The 20,800-nt window shown below is 39.0% G+C and overlaps 1 protein-coding gene across 1 annotated transcript; it reads left to right on the forward strand.

Annotated features, from left to right (window-relative positions):
* Positions 1-762: 762 nt before the first annotated feature.
* LOC143292357 (WD repeat domain phosphoinositide-interacting protein 4-like) lies at positions 763-20,725 on the forward strand. Its single transcript, XM_076602552.1, has 12 exons — positions 763-842; positions 3,195-3,259; positions 4,929-5,003; positions 6,437-6,541; positions 8,460-8,547; positions 9,798-9,904; positions 11,692-11,762; positions 14,238-14,360; positions 14,898-14,983; positions 17,023-17,124; positions 18,245-18,378; positions 19,296-20,725. The coding sequence occupies exons 2-12, from the start codon at positions 3,202-3,204 to the stop codon at positions 19,403-19,405; spliced, it is 1,059 nt and encodes a 352-aa protein (XP_076458667.1). The 5' UTR covers positions 763-842; positions 3,195-3,201; the 3' UTR covers positions 19,406-20,725.
* Positions 20,726-20,800: the final 75 nt, after the last annotated feature.

A 20,800-nucleotide genomic window follows, 5' to 3' on the forward strand; every position in this document is an offset into this window, starting at 1 on the left:
TACGTGTTTTGTTGTTCGACATGAACTGTCTTGCCGGACACATTTACAATTGTACAAGAAATTTAAAAGTCTACTTCCAAAATATTCCTACTCCCCACCAGCACAGGAAGACAAAGAGCATTCCAACGTAATAGGCACCTGAACGTAAGAATACAGCTGTGAGAGTTGTACAGGTGCCTGACGTTGAACTTCCTTTGCAATGGTAACAACGGTAAAGAGTACTACGTCTTTGCGCAAGAGCGTGTCCTCACACACACAATGCAGAATATCGTTTCAGCAGATTGTGTAAATCAACAGTTTTCACCAGGTTCATATATCTGGAACGGAACAATAGCTGTCATGTTTCAGACGGATCACTAGTGACAGAAGATTCAAGATTTGTGTACAATGGTCTAATATTTGCAGAGCTACCGTACGTTATGCCCTCCAAGATAATCTTTGAAATGTCTTAGTGCAAGTAGGCTATGATTGCCTATGGGAAACACACAAAATTTTGAAATGTTTAGTTTATCATTGATGAATTTGCTGTTATATGACTGAGGGTTGTACTATCCTACTCTTCAAGTTCCAATAATGTGTGTGTGTGTGTGTGTGTGTGTGTTCATCACTGGGAGAGAGGGGGTGGGTATGTGCACCGAAGCCAAGATATTTATGATAATTATTATGAATGTATAAATGATTTTGTCCTTTCTTGCAACTGTGGACTTGGCTACCAAATATTATGTAATGTCTATTTTGGGGCTGACTATAACAGCGTGTGGTTTCCGATCCACCGTTTGATTCCACTGCAGTTGTTGACAAAACAAAGTCAGCTGCTGCAGACTCGAAAGATCGACAAAACGGTTTGTATTAGCCTAGAACTTTTCTGATTTCGCCCATAGGTCCAGCTACGGTAATATATCTCATGAAAATGCAAGAAAAGTTCCAAGAACATAGCTTTTTCACTTAAGAAATTCTGGGTTTAACTATTTCCGTAGGTGTGACGGAAAATTCAAAACGGTGAATTAAAAATTGGTCACCAGACGCATGGTGTTCAGAAGTTTTAAATTCATCATAAGTGTTATAAACATTAAGAATAGTATTCCATTGTTTATTGAGAGGGAGAACCATTGATGTAAAGCAGCGTAGAAATTTCTGTTTGTCGAAGAGGACAGTCATGGCGGATAAAGTGACAGAAAGGATTCAAGGAATCCCGGTGACAAAGGTGAAAGCAGACATCTCCACTGCATTAACAGGTTAAATCTCAAAATTCTCTTTTAAAAAAAGAAAAGAGAGAGAGAAGAAACAACCTTTGACTTAATTAAAGGATATAAGCAAAAGCCATCAAGACCACATAGTGCCAAATTTGTATTGAATATTATGCATCATAAACCACTTCATTGGTCATGACAAAGATCAGGAATCTGACCATGGCCCTTCAGCAGGTGAGGCTGTAGAAAAGAAAGTCCCAGGAAGAAGACTGGGAAATGTTGGGGTAGTTGATGAGAACAAAAAGAGGAACAGTTCAAAGTAGAAAATGAAGCCTGCACTAGTGGGTCACTGTAAGTATGTTACTTAGACCTAATTTTAGGAAGAAAATTTCCTATGTACTCCAAAACTCTACCAAATTTAAAGTTCAAAATAATTTACTGAACACTTAAGACAGTGAGAGGGAGAGAAAATTATACCATGAACACAGGGCTGCCCATTGATTCAAATATTTCTATGCATACATTTTCCATACAATGTATGTATACAGCTAAACTGTAGAAAATATTGTACATCATATTACCTAGAATCTTTTTGACTGTGCAGTTATGTCTTGTGTAAGTCAGAAATATTTGTTCATTCTAAGTAGAATTGTGTCACCTTGGACAGTCATAAAAGTATGAACTAAATCATTAATAATAAATTTGGAGAGCAGAAATTGCGTTCTCTCTTTTAAGAAACATTTTGAACTTTGAGCCACAGTGGCTCAATTTGGTAACATATGAACCACTTCAAGTTCAATACTAGACATAGTAACCGATGTCTAATTTTTTGAAACAGCAGAGAATGGTATAGATACCTGATCAACAAAAAATGTGATCACTTTAGTGAAATTTCATTGTAAATCTGAAACCATAAAACATGTTAAAACTTAAAAGCTTGAGAAGAAAATATTCAAAAGAATAAGTGTTTTTGTAGCCTCAGAGATGTAAGTATGAATTGGAATGGTTTTAATGCTTGAATTTACACAGTTTATAATGGAGAAATATGCTTAGTTAACAAAATTACACTTTATTAACTAAATTACTCTACAGAATATCTTTGTGATTCATTATTATCAAATGGGTGAATTTATGAAAACTGACACAAAAGGTGTGAAGAGAAAAATGTACTAGTTACTGAACAATTACTGAATCAGAGTTGTTTTTTTTTGTTGTTGTTGTTATCTTGGGCTGTACTTGATTTGCAGTTATAAAAGAAGGTGATCAATTTAATCATTTTTCTTGTGTGATTTTCTCTGAATCACTCAAAATTGATGATGAAGTTCATTTGATGATTTCAGAAGTGAATGTGTGGTTTTTGAAAAAGAATTTACAAAAAGACAGGATATCTTCAGTATGTTAACATTAGAAGATCACAAGATGGTAATCTCATTTGCAAAATTTATAACAGAAGCTATGAAGATTAGGCAGAAAGTACAACTACATGATCAGATAGGTTTAACAGTTTTCTTCTGTAGCCAGTGTTGGAATATGCCACATGGTGCATTGATAAATGAATGAACAGAGTTATTTATTATATGTTGGGTGGCTTGTTGATACTATCAAGTATTCTTCAAAGGAGGAAGTTTGTTTTGTTTCATTATTTGCTTTCACTGTTTTATTCATTTATTACAATGGTTTGTTATATTATAAATTGAAAGTATGTTGATGCATTCAACCATGTCACAAGGACCTCCTGGCCATTGACATTAAAGTATCCAAGCATCAAGATTGTTGAGACCTTACAACTCCCTAGATAATTTAGTATTGAATCTTTTTGCTCATCACATAAAGTGCATATATCAGTGATTCACATTGTCTGTATTCTTAAGCTCTTTGTTACCAATAATATTTTATAGCATATTCAGATGAGTTACCATTTTATTATATTTATATGTGTGTGACAGTATTCACTTGTTAGTGGTTGATGTAATCAGTATGTTGGTGGGTTTTTTTTTTTTTCAGAAAACAGATGGCCACTCCCAAGGCCATCAACGGTGTGCACTCCGTGAGGTGCAACCAGCTGTGCAGTAAGAGTTTAATAAATTATGATATCACTTTTTTCAATCTGTTTTTGTAATGTGCAGTGCAGTTTCTGGGTTGATTGTATACCATAAATTTTGTTGTTCTATTTCTTGACTAAACTGTTACAGACAGTTGGATAGCTAAGGAATCCACTGAGTTAGGCATTCTGTCATGAAGACATTTACCATGTCAGTTTATGTATAAACCATGTACTTGCAAAGTTACATTGTTACAAAACAATATAAAGATATGGACAAGTATACTCTCCTATACTCTCGTTAAAAAAAAAAGTTTTCTTTAAAAAGTAAAATAATGTTATATAAAAAAAAGACTTACCCTAACAATCTTTCTGACTATTTGTTCATCACTATTGATTAGCATATAATGATTAATTCAAGGGGCATAACATATAAGCCGGCACCTGAATTACTGTCCCTTTGACCCAGGTTCAGTTTGTTTTCAACAATCTCTTGTCAGTTTTGAACCTTGCTCAGTAAGTGAAGTGGGTTGGAGAGGGGACCAGAAGAGCTGAAGCTGGGTATGAGTTGGCTGAAGAAGATGGGTTCGTTGGACGTGGGGGGAGGGGTTCAAACAAGACAAGGAAGATGTACGGTGACCTGAGATTTATGATATATGTTCATTGTTGGACAGGGGAAAGAAAAGGGTGTGGGATAGCAAGGTCATTGGCAATAAAAACTAATATACAATATACTATAGGGCCTACTTTATACTAGATAGCTGCTGAGCAGAGACATTTTTTTTTAACCATTCTGCAGTCAAAGTTCTGTGTGAAAAACACTCCACAGTACCAAATACTACAGACATGATGTTCTCATTATCTCAGCCATATGATTCAGTTCATGTCAAAGCCAGACAGTGGGCTTGCTCACTTCAAATTCAGGCTTGGTCAAGGGGGGACGCTTGGCAAATTCCTACTGCTCTGAAAAGTTGGTTGCAGCTGTCAAGCTTTGTTACAATGTGAAAAATGGTCCGTTGAAGAAGACACCTCCATGTTGACTATGATCGCCTTTGACAGTGAACTGCCTGGTCGACTAAAGTCACCCATGGCAACAAAAGAGTTGACATAAAACAAGTTTGTGATTGGCTTGATAAGTACTGAGTAGGTCATTTTGAAATTGATTCTGAGGATGAAGTTTGTATTTTATAAACACCAGGTATCTTTGTGATCCCACTACTGTCTTTCAGTATATTGTAGAATTTCTCTTTCTGTAAGAAGCTTCTCCACATCTCCTGCATGTTGGTTATTCATATTTGATAAAATACACTGTTTTTACATAGTGTACACCAGTCATGCACATGTGTACCTGCACATGCACGCTCCACAAAGACTGCATTGCACACACACACACACACACACACACACACACACACTCTTTCTCATGCACACACACCACACCACATCAGTCATCACACACAGTCACATACACACGTCAAACGCACTTCAGCACTGACAAATGAATTGATATAAACTTAAGTTCAAACCAGTACTGCTATACTAGTCTTTATAATTTTATCTTTAAAAAAAAATTAATGTAAATTTCAATAATACATTATTTCATTTTTACTTGTTAAGAAGTTGAAAGTAGACTTTGCTTTCATCCTCATTACTTTGATATTGGAAAATAATGTGTGTGTGTGTGTGTGTTCAAACAGCTGGCTTCGCCATTGCAACAGAGAGAGGAGTAAAGGTGTTCAGCATGGAGCCTCTGGCAGTAAGGATGGACTTGAGTGAGTCTCCCTAGTTTTTTTGTTTTGTTGTTATTTATATATGTGTGTGTGTGTTTGTGACCTTAACTTTATTTGGATCTTACCCTTTTTGAATTTTAGTTTATGTAAACTAATGTAAACTTGAATGATTTTGCCAGTTGAACTGCATCGAGCAGGCTGTCTTTTTATGAACAAAGCAAAGGGCACTGAGAGGTAACATTTTAATTGGTTTTAAAATAGACTGTAACATTTATGGAATTTTTTTCTGGTACATTATTATTTTTTGGTATGTTATCTATCATATTCATCGCCATTAAGATGCATTGTTTCATCATTGTGCCTGTCAGAATCGAGGTTTACAATAATGTCTGCCCATAGGATGTTACACTGCATAAAGCACAACCTTATTCCTTTTTTTAATTTTTTTATTTTTAAATTTTTTTTATTTATTTAAAAAGCGGAAGAAGAAAATAAAACAACATAACAGCATGTGTCTTGGGATATTCCAGATCCTGTTTTCAAAAATCCATCTCAGATCATTGCTGGATCATGAAAATCATGTCTGAGCAACACTATCCCTTATTTAAAAGAAAAGTTGAAATACAAAGAAGAAAAACAAACAAAAACATACAGCATGTGTCTTGGGATATTCCAAAAATCCTGTTTTCAAAAATCCATCTCAGGATTTGGATCGTGAAAATCATGTGAGCATTTTCCAGAACATTTGCAGGTTTATTTAGATTGTACAACACAATTTTTCTTGGGTGCAGTTTGAAAAAAAAAAAAAGGGGGGGGGGGGGGAGAAGAAATTCTTGTTACTGATGTATTCATGGCATTAAAACCAGGTGGTTCAGTAACCAAGAACCAAGAACCAATTTTGAAACAAACTAATCTCCCACAGTCTCCTCCACTGATTTTCATCAGATGTCAACTCCAGCTCAGACGCTTTTCAGCCATCTGAAACCAAAGAGTAAAACTAAAAGTAAAAAGACATTGTTAATGGAAGTGATAATGAGATGGAAACAAAATGAAAATAACAGAGACCAGCCAAAGTTTGAATAGCTCTAAAAGGTGCCCAGCTCCTTTGTAATTCCTCCCAGGGGCAGATACATGCAGTATTTGATTGCACCAAGCAAGAAATGATCATGTCGTCCAGGTGTTGAAGGGGGTGGGGGAGGGGGGTCACCTAAGTTGCAGTTTCTGGTTATCTACTATCAAGTCCTCCCATGTATAAACAGAAATAGAAATTTGATGTGAAATTCTGCATGAGTATCAAGTTTAAATGAGAGAGGGCTTCTGTTGATTAAAAAGATGGTATGTGACTTGACATAATGTTTGGATTGATGGTTATGTACCTTCATGTATTTGACATGATACACCAAATGATCAAATGATACATCGATTGATAGGTAGTGCCCTCAAGTGTCAACATGAGCTGTGATTTTTGTGTGCAGAGAAGAGTGAAGTGGGAAGCTGCAAAGTGGCTGAAATGTTTTTTGAAAGCAATGTAGTTGCTTTAGTTGGTGGAGGCTTCGCTCAGAAGTTTGATGAGAAGACAGGTAAGCATTCAGTTTCATATAATGATGATTGATCTCTGTGCTTTACGTTCATATAATGTGTCATATAGGAATTAGGCTGTCTTACTTTCTGCAAAGTGATGACAGGGTGTAATGTCAGCACTACTCTTCAACATGGCCATTGACTGGTTGATGTATAAAGAACAAGCAAAGATCAAGCAAGAAGTATTAGATGGACTCTCCTCTCAGTGCTGGTGGAAGATACAGACCTTGCAGATGACCTGGCACTGGTCTCCCGCACACATCATTACATACAAGAGAAGACAACCTGTCACAGCAACTTTGCACTGCAAATAGGCCTGAAGATCAGAAAGAAGAAAACAGCAGTTGATGATACTGAACATTCTAAACCCCTCACCAATCTGAGGAAGAGGAACAGACCTTCCCACAACTGAAGAATTTGTACCTGGAAGGCACTGTCAAACACGATGAGGGAGCAGGCAGTGACACCAAGAGCTGTCTCAGCAAGGCCAGAATCACTTTCAGAATGCTGAAAACATGTGGAGATCCCTCCAGTGCAGCACCAACACCAGTCTGAGAATGTACCAGAGTTGAGTTTTTTCCACATTGCTCAATAGCTCCGAATGCTGGACGATAACTGAGAGTGATCTAATGAAGTTGTCAGCCTTCGAAATGAAAAACCTGTGAAGAATACTGTGAATTTTCTGGCCCAGTACCATCTCCAATCAATAACTACTCAACCAGTGCAATCACAAGAACATGGAGACCATCATGATGAGAAGGCAGTGGAAAGGGATTGGGCATTTCATGGAGAGAGAGCAAGGTGACTTATGGAGAGCCCTTCAGTGGACACCGAAAGGTAGATGCAAGAGAGGAAAGCCAAAGAACACCTGCAGCAGAAGGGTGGAAGGAGAACTCCAGCCCCTGAAGCACACCTTTGGTACCATTCAGAGACTGGCCCCGAACAGACAAGAGTGGCAGATCTTTGTTGCTGTCCTGCTTGGCTGATGGCATAGTAGGCAGAAAGGAACTTACTTCCTTCAGTAATGCAACAACTTTGTCCATGCACTAGTGTGAGTTTGTGTGCAGGTATATGTGTGTCTTCAATGTGTGTCTTGTTGGAAGGGATTCCTCCTTAATTATAAAGGATGTGGTTCTTGAATAAAACATTTCACATTAAATGTCTCACTATTGTTTGCTTTACTATATTACAAGGTTGTTGTTTTTTTCTGGTGTATGTTTGTATCAATTCCTGCTTTTATTTAGTTGTTGTTGTTTTTTAACAACTCACAGTAAAGTAATTTATCATTAATCATAGGCATTCTAGGTCATCTTTTTTTTCTATCAATGTTGTATTACTTTGTATTACATTTAGTACAGACATATTTTACAATTTCTATATCATTCAAAAAATTAAAGAGCTCACTAATGGTGATGCTCTAAATAAGTTGCTGTTGTATTGACCCACAAGGACTGTGAGATTAGTATTGGAGGGTATACCTGTCCATATCTTTATATTGTAAATTTCTGATAAGCTGTATAAGGTGAATATGAAGCGCATATGTTAAAAGAAGAGTAAAATACAAGGCATGTGAACTGACAAACTGGGTCATGGTGTGTAACTGACAAACTGGGTCATGGTGTGTAACTGACAAACTGGGTCATGGTGTGTAACTGACAAACTGGGTCAAGGTGTGTAACTGACAAACTGGGTCATGGTGTGTAACTGACAAACTGGGTCATGGTGTGTAACTGACAAACTGGGTCAAGGTGTGTAACTGACAAACTGGGTCATGGTGTGTAACTGACAAACTGGGTCAAGGTGTGTAACTGACAAACTGGGTCTTGGTGTGTAACTGACAAACTGGGTCAAGGTGTGTAACTGACAAACTGGGTCATGGTGTGTAACTGACAAACTAGATAATGTGTGTGTCTCCAGTTGTGCTGATGAACATGAAAACGAAAAAGGTTCTGGCGGAGATCACATTTGACCGCTGTGTATTGGCAGTCCGGTTCACTAAAGACAGGTATATATACATTTTATTTTATGTGAAGATCTTTATGAACATGGTGTGAGTTTGTTCTTATTTATGTTCTGATTTGACACAATACTTTTCCAAGGTGGCAGACAAAAGGCTTCTAAAACATATCAAAGCTTACTTTATGCCGACTGCATTTAATTACAAAATACTTTAAACTGTTTAGATCCAGCAATTCATTAAGATAAAGGAAGTGATTAACTCTTTCACCACCATGGCCAACTTTAGTTGACTAGTGCACAGCCATAGGCAGCTTTTGTGGACATTAAGGGGTCATGTTGATAAGACCATTTCTCTCGTTGTAACAAAGCTTGACAGCTGCAGCCACTGTCCTGCTGAAAGAACAATGGCTAACCTGTGCACCCTGGCCAAGTCTGAAGTGAACACGTTCACTGTGTAGTTTTGACATGAAGCGAAGCCTATGACAGAGAGCATGGTGTCTGAATTATTTGGTGCTGGGGAGGGTTTTTCACCAGAAACTTTATTTGGTGCTGGGGAGGGTTTTTCACCAGACACTTGGCAGTGAAAGTGTTGAAGAAAAACAAAAATAACAAACGGAATAAATGAAGGAAACTAACTAACCAAAAAACCCTCAGATGTTAAGGAAATGCATAATGTGGGAAGACGAGTAAAAACCGATTATAAGATAAGTTTTGAATACCCAAGATGTAAGGTCTGTGAACATGTACACATGTGCTGGATGGGAAAGCGTCTGCTTCTTTTCCTCTTGGGTTGATTTGGCTGTGCTTTGAACCATTTCGCAAACTGCCCAAAGTAAACGTAAACACAAAAAGTTTCTGAGGATAAGAGATGCAAGAGTAAATTTTCTGGACTTCATTTTCATTTACATCCAGTGAAGTGTTTTCTAAGTACAGACGTGTTTTTAATTGAAACATACTATATTGAGTGATAATACTGTTTAAAAAGAGGGCAGTAGTAGTTTGCACAGGACAGGAATGACGGTAAGTATGTTACTTAAACGTAATTTTAGATAGAAAATGTCCTTTTCGTTTCTACAATAGCTGATTAACAACTTTAGACTAGACCTGGAAAAATGTGTTGACTGATTTTTTTTTTCAATATCCCGTGGTTTTTGTCTGGGAGTCAAGAGGACAAAATTAATGTTAGTACTTTTTGTCCTATTGCTGTCCATTTGGATGTATAACCCTTCTTCATTTCTTTTATTCTGTTCTGCTTCCATTCCTTTTTCTTACTTTAGTGTGTTTGTTTACTGACAGGCTGATTGCTGTCCTGCCGGAGAAAATATACATTTTTCAGATGCCAACATCCGAGTCGCCTACATTGAGGAAACTTACAGACATAAAAACAGGATACAATCACAGTGGTAAGTAGAGCTTTGGAGAGCTTGGTAATTTGAAGTTCATAAACAAGGAAAGTGTTAGTGCTGTTGAATGTAATGTGTTGTACATTTGTTAGCATTCAATACATGTATTAACAGCAGGTACTAAGCCACACACTGATTTGTGTTGACTCTTAGAGACTCTTTCATCTGGATCCATGAAGCTCACGTTGTTTCATGAGCATATAAATGGGATTCAATGAATAATGTTGTCTTCTATCTGGCTTCCAGGGTATTCAATGAATAAGATTGTCTTTCGTCTGGCTTCCAGGTCGGTTTCTCTGAGAAGCGTTTGGAGAGCATTCACTTCTGTTATAACGAAATTTGAGACTGAAAGTGAAAGGATCTGAAAGATATCCTCACCTCTTGACTCATATTGACTTCTCTCCTGTCTTCATCATTCACAGAATTGCCAAAAATCCCATCTTGGCACTAGCCGCCTCTCTGCTCCATCTCTCTCATGCTTGGGTCATCAGATGGGAACACACACACACACACACACACACGCACACGCATATGTGCATATTGTTGACATTACACAGCACTGTCAAGTCCTTTGCCCAGCCATATGCAGATTATCTACACAGTACATGTTGTCTGTTGAGAATAGATAAGGGAAAAAGGTTTTATTTTATTTTTATTTTATTAGTGAAAATGTGTGGGTGTGGGTGGGAGTGTAGGTGAATGAATGAATGAATGAATGAATCTTTATTTTCCAACGGTGAAGATATTAGCACTTTGGCCGACTTAAAGAAAAAAAGAGAGACCGTGTGAGTGTGTGTGTATGTGTGTGTGAGAGAGAGGGAGAGAACTTGTGCACTTGGTTGTGAACACATCTTTGGAGCAGTGGAATGAAACCAAAATGTGACTATACAAGTGTACTTGGGATAGGGGGATGAGGTGGGGGAATCTGAATGGGCGTCTGTGTGTATGGATGGATGTAGGGGCTAGGGGGGTGGGGGATGCACGTCTGTGAGTATGTGTGTGTAAAAACATTTTTTGAGATACTGATATTATTGAAAGTTGGTAAATTGATTTGTTAAATATGTTTGTTTAATTCATGTCATTGGTGTTTTCAAATTTGATTTTCTTTGTGTTGCTCAGTTAATATTTATTCAAATGGTTACTAAAATGTCAGTACCACAAAAAGTTAATCTGACAATAAATGGTTTCAATCAGTCAGTCATTCAAGTTTCAGGATTTTCACTTTGGTTGTAGCATACCTGTTAATTGAATGGAAATGGCATAAAAAAAATACTATACATTAAAATGATTGGTAGACTCCTAGAAATTCTGTTCATTTCTTACTGAGTGGTGATCAGAAGTTTTGTGGGAAAAAAATTTGCATTGACAGTGTTGTGTGTGCTCAGGGTTGTGTGAAGCTGAAACATTTGCCTAGGAAGTGAGAGAATCTCGAATCTCATGCTCGGCAGTATTTTCTCAACTCCTCTTGAAATCAAGTGATTGGACAATAAACTGAGGTCCCATAAGTAGCATGCACTTAGCACATGTAAAAATCTTCTTTTTTTTTTTTTTATTAAAGAACCCATGGCAATAAAAGGGTTGTCTGTGGCAAAATTAGGTAGATGATAAAAACAAATACACTAGCAGGCAGAAAATAGCACAAATATGGATGGCGCGGTGCTGTGGTGATGCGCTTTTTAGAGCAGCACGAGTTTCACACAGTATCAGACAAACCCGTTGTGATTACAGAGTAATGCAGTGCAGTACAATACAGTACAGTGCAATACACAAGTGTTGTGTGTGCTCAGGATTGTGTGAAGTGTCCAGCAATGGAATGATGGTGTTCCCAGCTCCAAGCAGAGGCCATGTTCAAGTTGTGGTAAGTGTGTGTGGCTTCAGAAAGTAAATGACCCCTGTATGAACAGTGTAGCATTCAAAGCTCGGTTTGATCAATTCTTTTTTATGGGTTTAGTGAGCATATTGTTGTTTTCAGTGTCTTGGAACATCCCTGAACTTCAGTGGATTTTTTTCATGAAGACATGAGTCAAACATTGGTGTAAGTGGGTCAGAAAATCTAAAAGTATGATTTTTAAATCATGGCTTTATGTTTTGAATGCTATGGATGTTTAATTTTTTGTTCTTAATATTGCCTCTGACTAGGTATTTTTGAACACATTACTGTTGCCCCTGTCTTCACCTGTTGATCAGCTGTTCAATTTTTCCAGGTACCCTCCCACCCCCACCCCCCAAAAAAGAAAGACATCTGCTTTTAGTCGTTTGGGTACATGCAGTCGTTTCCTATCATCACATTTGCAGTCTGTGGATGTGCAGAGATATGTTTTACTCTGTTGAATTTGAATCAGCACACTTTGGTTTACGATTGTTGTTGTTTTTAATCAAGCATTTATCTTATATACAAATGAAGCAGTGATACTTTCTGAGGGCCTGCTATAGTCTGAGGTCATGTTACTTTAGTGTTAGTGAGCAAGCACAGTGTCAAGTAAGTCCAGCCTCTCCTGATCATGGTTGTGACAAACAGTTTTTGTGAATCATCCACCAGGTGTTAATGGGTCCACTTCTCTCCCTCTCCTTCCCCTATGTCCACCTCACCCCAGCATTTTCAAATCTTGTTTCAATTTGATATTCATCTGTCATGATTCAATGCATCGCGCTTTTTAGTTATAAAATTCCTTTCTTCTTTTCTTTTTTGTGTGTTCTGAATTACACATGATTATGATTGAGAGTGGGCAGGTCCACATGTTCCAGGACTACCTCCCTAGTATGTTTGTATTTTGTTGCTGTCTGTTAACTGTTTGTGGTTGTGGAATGGACAGATTTGTTTGTTATACCTTAGTATTAAATGATATTGACAGCAGGTTGTAAGACATATACACTGATTCAACAAACCTGTTCTGTCAGAAACAGTATCCTCTTATTGATTACTTAGTACTGATAAGTGATTTTCATGAAATGGGGTTAGGGTCTGGTAGACCAAAATCATTGATTAACACAAAAAGTTCAGCTCTATTATGATTATTTACACTGATGGATGGGGATGTAAAGGGGTGGAAGCAGTGCCCTACACTGATGGATGGGGATGTAAAGGGGTGGAAGCAGTGCCCTACATGTAAAGTGGTGGAAGCAGTGCTCTACACTGATGGATGGGGATGTAAAGTGGTGGAAGCAGTGCCCTACACTGATGGATGGGGATGTAAAGGGGTGGAAGCAGTGCTCTACACTGATGGATGGGATGTAAAGTGGTGGAAGCAGTGCTCTACACTGATGGATGGGGATGTAAAGGGGTGGAAGCAGTGCCCTACACTGATGGATGGGGATGTAAAGGGGTGGAAGCAGTGCCCTACACTGATGGATGGGGATGTAAAGGGGTGGAAGCAGTGCCCTACACTGATGGATGGGGATGTAAAGGGGTGGAAGCAGTGCTCTACACTGATGGATGGGGATGTAAAGGGGTGGAAGCAGTGCCCTACACTGATGGATGGGGATGTAAAGGGGTGGAAGCAGTGCCCTACACTGATGGATGGGGATGTAAAGTGGTGGAAGCAGTGCCCTACACTGATGGATGGGGATGTAAAGGGGTGGAAGCAGTGCCCTACACTGATGGATGGGGATGTAAAGGGGTGGAAGCAGTGCCCTACACTGATGGATGGGGATGTAAAGTGGTGGAAGCAGTGCCCTACACTGATGGATGGGGATGTAAAGGGGTGGAAGCAGTGCTCTACACTGATGGATGGGGATGTAAAGGGGTGGAAGCAGTGCTCTACCCTGATGGATGGGGATGTAAAGGGGTGGAAGCAGTGCTCTACACTGATGGATGGGGATGTAAAGGGGTGGAAGCAGTGCCCTACATGTAAAGGGGTGGAAGCAGTGCCCTACACTGATGGATGGGGATGTAAAGGGGTAGAAGCAGTGCCCTACACTGATGGATGGGGATGTAAAGGGGTGGAAGCAGTGCCCTACACTGATGGATGGGGATGTAAAGGGGTGGAAGCAGTGCCCTACACTGATGGATGGGGATGTAAAGGGGTGGAAGCAGTGCCCTACCCACCTGAACTCTCTCTCAGCACCATCTGTGGCTGACTGTGCCTTGAAAATAGGTTTTCATTTCTGCTTGAAATGGCCTTCTAAACCTTTAGTGACTGGAGATTTCATCATCTGTTCTGGTGGGTAGAGTGGTACTTGATTACATTGTCACTTTAGGATTTGAGTTTTCTTTGTTGAAGTCATTGGAACTAGACTGACATGTCTGTTAACCGAATGTGTCATATATATGAAAGAATTGTTTGTATTTTATTTAGAAAATGGTACATATAGAATTATTTTCATAATATGTCAGGACTTGAAGCAGCTGAAAGAAGGGATAACCACATCCCCCATTGTCATCAATGCCCATGAAGGGGAGATTGCCTGCTTGGCCATCAGCAATTGTGGGGAGACTATTGCCACAGCTTCCCGGAAGGTGTGTGTTGGGATACTTACTTACTTAGGAAAACAAATATTGGAAGACTCTTATCACCATGAAATCTTCACAAACCAGTATTATAAGGAAAAAAAATCTTTCACACAACAATGGATGAGGGGTGGGGTGGGATTATGTTTATTTTTATTTTTTAACTGGTCATAGTCTGAAGACATCTTAACGTATACTGAGTCTGTTCCATGAAATTCAAAATTATGAACTGTCAGCAGTGCAGTAATGATGTTCTGTAGATTCTGTAGAAGTTATGACATTTTGAAGTTAAGGTAAACAAAATGTAAAATACTTAGAAATAAGTGCTTTTCAACACCTCAAACAAAACTGTTGTCATCTTGTCTTTGTATTTATTCTGTGGCTACTGATAGATATGTTGATCAGAAGAAAAAAATCATTTCTTTTCTTTCTGTCACCATTTGAGCATTGAGGTTTTTTGTTTGTTGTAAAGAATGCTCAAGGTGGGAGGAGACCTGAACAATGTGTATGCACTTTCCTTGATGTTGTCTTTTCTTCTTTTCATAGGGCACTTTGCTGCGTGTATTTAGTGTGGCAACGAAAAAGAAGGAGTTGGAACTGAGACGGGGCTGTGATTCTGCCATAGTCTACAGGTAGGATGGTTGTGATTCTGTGATGTCTACAGGTAGGATGGTTGTGATTCTGCCATAGTCCACAGGTAGGATGGCTGTGATTTGCATGCTTTTCTCTCCAGTCTGGCTGCGAAAATACATAGATTCATTGACAGTGTTTCTGTTTATGGTCTGGCTGTGAAGATAAATAGATTCATTGACAAAAATGTTTCTGTATTTTCATTATACTATTAAAAAAATATAATCTTTTTGTCAATTTCTTTTTCAGGCTTCATTTGTGTGTTATGTCATGCAAGCAAATTGCTTCACTGTGAAATATGAGTATTCTGAACAGTGCTGTGGTTATGTTCGTGGTATGTGGCCTGTGTTCACAGACTTTAAAGGCTTCTGAGAATGAGAATCCTTTGTGAAATTTGTTAAAGCCCTTTGAGTCATGAATGACTTATGAACCAGTCTTCAACTGCAGCTATCAGAACCATAAAAAATTGGGACTTGCTTCATCAAAGTGAATTATTCTGGGGTAGTTATTGATAGCATAAGAGTACCTTATTATTCCTCCTTTTCTTGAATTATGAGATAACTGTCTGGGTGTTGGCATACAAATCATTCAGTTGAATTTTTTTTTTTTTTTTTTTTTTTTTTTTAAAATAATTATATCCTTGTAAGGCATATACTTTGTATCAGTACTGGTTTGTTGATTTTTTTTTTCCTTTTTGATTTTATTTGCTCCAGCTGAATGGAACTAACATCATTAACACCTCTTGAAACATTTGATCATAGCTCAGATTTTCTGTCATGAGAGTTGAGTTTTGCATTCAGGATGGCTGACAGCCATTGGTATCCGTCCTTGGCTCTGTTGATTTGTAACACACATCAATTACATCAATTGGTATCCGTCCTTGGCTCTGTTGATTTGTAACACACATCAATTACATCAATTGGTATCCGTCCTTGGCTCTGTTGATTTGTAACATCCATCAATTACATCAACTGGTATCCGTCCTTGGCTCTGTTGATTTGTAACATCCATCAGTTGGTATCCGTCCTTGGCTCTGTTGATTTGTAACACTCATCAATTGGTATCCGTCCTTGGCTCTGTTGATTTGTAACACTCATCAATTGGTATCCGTCCTTGGCTCTGTTGATTTGTAACATCCATCAGTTGGTATCCGTCCTTGGCTCTGTTGATTTGTAACACACATCAATTACATCAATTGGTATCCGTCCTTGGCTCTGTTGATTTGTAACATCCATCAATTGGTATCCGTCCTTGGCTCTGTTGATTTGTAACACTCATCAATTGGTATCCGTCCTTGGCTCTGTTGATTTGTAACACTCATCAATTGGTATCCGTCCTTGGCTCTGTTGATTTGTAACACTCATCAATTGGTATCCGTCCTTGGCTCTGTTGATTTGTAACACTCATCAATTGGTATCCGTCCTTGGCTCTGTTGATTTGTAACACACATCAATTACATCAATTGGTATCCGTCCTTGGCTCTGTTGATTTGTAACACTCATCAATTGGTATCCGTCCTTGGCTCTGTTGATTTGTAACATCCATCAGTTGGTATCCGTCCTTGGCTCTGTTGATTTGTAACACACATCAATTACATCAATTGGTATCCGTCCTTGGCTCTGTTGATTTGTAACACTCATCAACTGGTATCCGTCCTTGGCTCTGTTGATTTGTAACACTCATCAACTGGTATCCGTCCTTGGCTCTGTTGATTTGTAACACCCATCAATTGGTATCCATCCTTGGCTCTGTTGATTTGTAACACTCACCAACACAGTGATCACATCAACTATACTGCTGTAGTTTGTGATGGCCATTTGTTATGTACAGGTCAGTAAACAATAGTAACATTTTAATTGTGGTCTTTCAGGTACTCCTCCCCCGCGCCCCCCTCCACCCCCACCCCCACAAAAAAATCTTTGCCAGACTTAATTACTTTGATAACAAGTACAGAATTATGTGCTTTTTCATTTTTGTGTTATTTGATGATAAAATGCTTTGCTTATGTCTAATGTACAGTTTAATCCATTCCTTGTTACAGTATATCTTTTTCACCCTGTGATCATTTCCTGAGCGTCTGCAGTGATAAGGGAACAGTACACATTTTTGCCGTGCAAGATCCCAGTCTGAACAAAACATACATGTGAGTGATCCTACTTCTATGTGTACACACATCAGTGATTCTAATTGTCTGCCTCAATATTTATTATTATCAATCTTCTTTCTCCATTTCAGACTGCATTATGTTAAACCTTTTCACTCATTATTGACTGCATTTGTTAAATGGTTCAAGTTTTCCATGGACAGTGCTGATTCAGCAGCACTCGCTTAAATTTGCTGTTCTGTACCAAGCAGGTGAAAGATGAGGGTTTATGATGTAAAGCCACATGCCTGTAAGGTAAAGTTACTGGGTTTAATCAAGGATGCCCTCAATTCAGTTAGGGGGTGGACAAGAAGACAGGTGTTTGAGTCCTGGAATATTCACATTGCCACTTCCAGTGTGATGACCTGAACTGGAGTGAAGGTTGATACTGGGTAGGCTGTCCCATCCTGTTCCAGTGTTATGATCTGAACTGGAGTGAAGGTTGATACTGGGTAGGCTATCCCATCCTGTTCCAGTGTGATGACCTGAACTGGAGTGAAGGTTGATATTAGGTAGGCTGTCCCATCCTGTTCCAGTGTGATGACCTGAACTGGGTAGGCTATCCCTTCCTGTTCCAGTGTTAGGAAGACTGATGATCTTAACAAAAAAATTCTGAAGGTTTTCATCTGTTTCCACAAGCCTTTCAGTCACATGCCTTTCATCCATCCAAATGAAACTCCATATAACTGAAAATAACCATTCGCCACATATCTTCAGTGTACATGTCATCACATTCATCAGTATACTCACCCTACCAGCAGTGAAAGACATTGCACAGGATTTCTATAGAAAAAACATCCACACTTTGGCCAGACTCCTACAACCCAAGCAGAAAGGTGAGAGGTCTTGGAGGAAAGTCAGCCCTCAACAAAAAATCGAATCATACAATTTATTCAACATCTACCATGCAACACCTTCATCACATGATACAAGACGAAAGTCTTACATTCAGATGTAATATCCCACATCTTTAGTTCACTTATAAAATTGTGGATTCTGCAGATGAAAGTTTTATTATCAATGGCTGGTGAATCTGGAAATAATCTTCTTGCTTTGAACTGCTGTTGTAAATGACAGAGATCTTGGAAAACATGTTAAAGTTTGTGTGATTGTATTGCAGGCTGAGCCAGGTGGGAAACTTGTTGCCGTCCAACCTGGGCAAACCCTTTGAGGGCCAAAAGAGCCTAGCCCAGTTTGCAATTCCAGAAGAATGCCCAAGCATACTGGCATATCTGGGCAAGCAGGTCATCGTTGGTAAGTGATGAATAAGTAGTCAGTGCTTAGCAGTCAGTGAATGCTGGTAAGAAAAAAAAATTACATTTTGTGTGTAATTAAGAGTGGAAGATTATCAAAAGTTATTTGGTGTTAAATAGCAGGCAGCCATTTGGCAAATGGTTATTGATTTTGTGATGATTGGTGTGAGATACAGCTTAACTGAAATTGGATGGTTACGTCAAATGATACAGATCAGACTTTTCACAATACCATGATAGTTACAGTTGAGGGTTAGGGGGAGACAATCAAATTTTTACCTTATGACATTGTGTTAAGTTACCTCAAATCACTCTTGGAGATACGCATAAGATGAGCAACCTCTGCTGAGTATTTTCTTCTGGTATTTTGTGTAAGATGGTTGTGGCATGACTTGGTAACTGGGTTCAGAGTGAAGAAAAACGATGCAGAAAAATCAGTCAATAACATATAATTATTCTTGAATTTAGTCCTGTTTCTATCTGTCTGTTATTTCAAGTTTAAAATATTATTTCCTTAGCAAGAAGCTTCAGTTGATTCCATTCTTTGGGACTGTAGCCATATTAGGTACATATTTGTTGTTTTCATAGAACTTGCATATTGGTGGTATGGAGCTGTTGGTGATGTGATGTGTGTGTTGGTAACTTGCATGTTGGTGGTATGGAGCTGTTGGTGATGTGATGTGTGTGTGTTCACCAACTTGTATATTGGTGGTATGGAGCTGTTGGTGATGTGATGTGTGTGTTCACCAACTTGTATATTGGTGGAATGGAGCTGTTGGTGATGTGATGTGTGTGTGTTGGTAACTTGTATATTGGTGGTATGGAGCTGTTGGTGATGTGATGTGTGTGTTCACCAACTTGTATATTGGTGGTATGGAGCTGTTGGTGATGTGATGTGTGTGTGTTCACCTTGTGCAGCAATCAGTCTGGATGGGACGTTCCAGAAGTATATTGTGACGCCACAGGGACAGTGCAAGCTGAAACTTGTGTCATACACTTTGGACATGGGGGATGACTTTGACTCCTGAAAAAAAGATGCAGCATGTCTGCCCATCTTCAGACCAGACCAGCCAGGTGGAACTGTAACACACGCCATCTTTTTTTTTTTTTGCTGCTGCCCCATCATCTGCACCGTTTCGGTGGCATTACTCCCACACCACTCATTTTGATTCCCCCGTACACGGCCAGACCTCGCCATCTTGTAAAAATAAAAAATCATTGAGTCATACTCGAGAGCTCGCATTTCAGCTGCACATTATGGCAGGTGGGACAAAGTAGTCATATTTTTCTGAGTTTGTTGGCTGCAAATCCCGTGTTCTCTCATGCGAGTGGGCTTTTGGATGCGTGATCTTTTTTTTTTACCCAACCATGCGCTGTAGGCAGCTGTACTCTGTGGGAATGTGTATGCTGGGTATGTTCTTGTTTCCATAACTGACCGAACACTGGTAGGTTACTGGATCTTAAATGTGCATTTTATCTTTTGCATGTGCATACACGCGTAGGAGATTCAAGCACTAGCAGGTCTGTACATTGGTGACCTGGAGAAGTGAAAAATGTGCACCCTAAACACATCTGCACTGTGTTTGGGATTGGAACCCAGGATGCTCACATTTCAAGTCCCATGTTTTAACCAAGTAGCTGTTGTGCCTGTCAGACAGTCTGACAGCCAACAAACATCCCAGCCCTGTGAAGAGGATTCCCGGTGATAGAAGTTTGTCTGGTTGTTGATGCCCTGTACACTGTTGATGCTGGTCATATAGCCATCCTTCAATGCAGCATTGTTGATGTCAGGCCATATCCTCTGCCAGGACCATTTCCTCATTCACACCTGGCTTGACAGTTGGCTGGGAAGTCTCTGGGATGGTTTTTTGTGGGAGGGGTATTTTTCTGCTGTTTCGCAGTCAGAAAACATGATCCACAGGAAGATATTAATCATGTGTTATTGATGGGTTTGGAAATAAAAATGTATTGCTTCTATTTGGCGCAAGCTACATTGATTAATTTGTCGTTTTTCCACTTGGGTTTCTTTGTAACTGCATTCAGCCCAGAGATGGCCAGTTTGTGACCAGATGAGATATGTCATACTGTGATTTGCTGCAAGATTGGGATGTGAAGTAATGTCCCAGTGTGTGGCTGTGAAGGTTAGGTGGCGAGATTATCAATTGGTGTACATTGAGAGAAATTGTCCTGTAGGTTTTATTTTCACTTTGTCAGGAAATGATTATTTTTATTATGAATGTGAACATATAGACAAATTATGCTGTAAAAAAATCTTGGTTAATTGGAGTGAATGCATGAGTCTGAACAAGTGAACTTTGTCAGTGTTTGGAAATAAATGGTAAATGATATGTGAACATGTGTTCCATCAACTTTTTTGTGTGTGGAATATGTGTACGATTCTGAGATAAGAGCATATTATCTCA

Source organism: Babylonia areolata, chromosome 18 (assembly GCF_041734735.1).
Source record: "Babylonia areolata isolate BAREFJ2019XMU chromosome 18, ASM4173473v1, whole genome shotgun sequence".
In the NCBI taxonomy this organism is placed as follows: domain Eukaryota; kingdom Metazoa; phylum Mollusca; class Gastropoda; order Neogastropoda; family Buccinidae; genus Babylonia; species Babylonia areolata.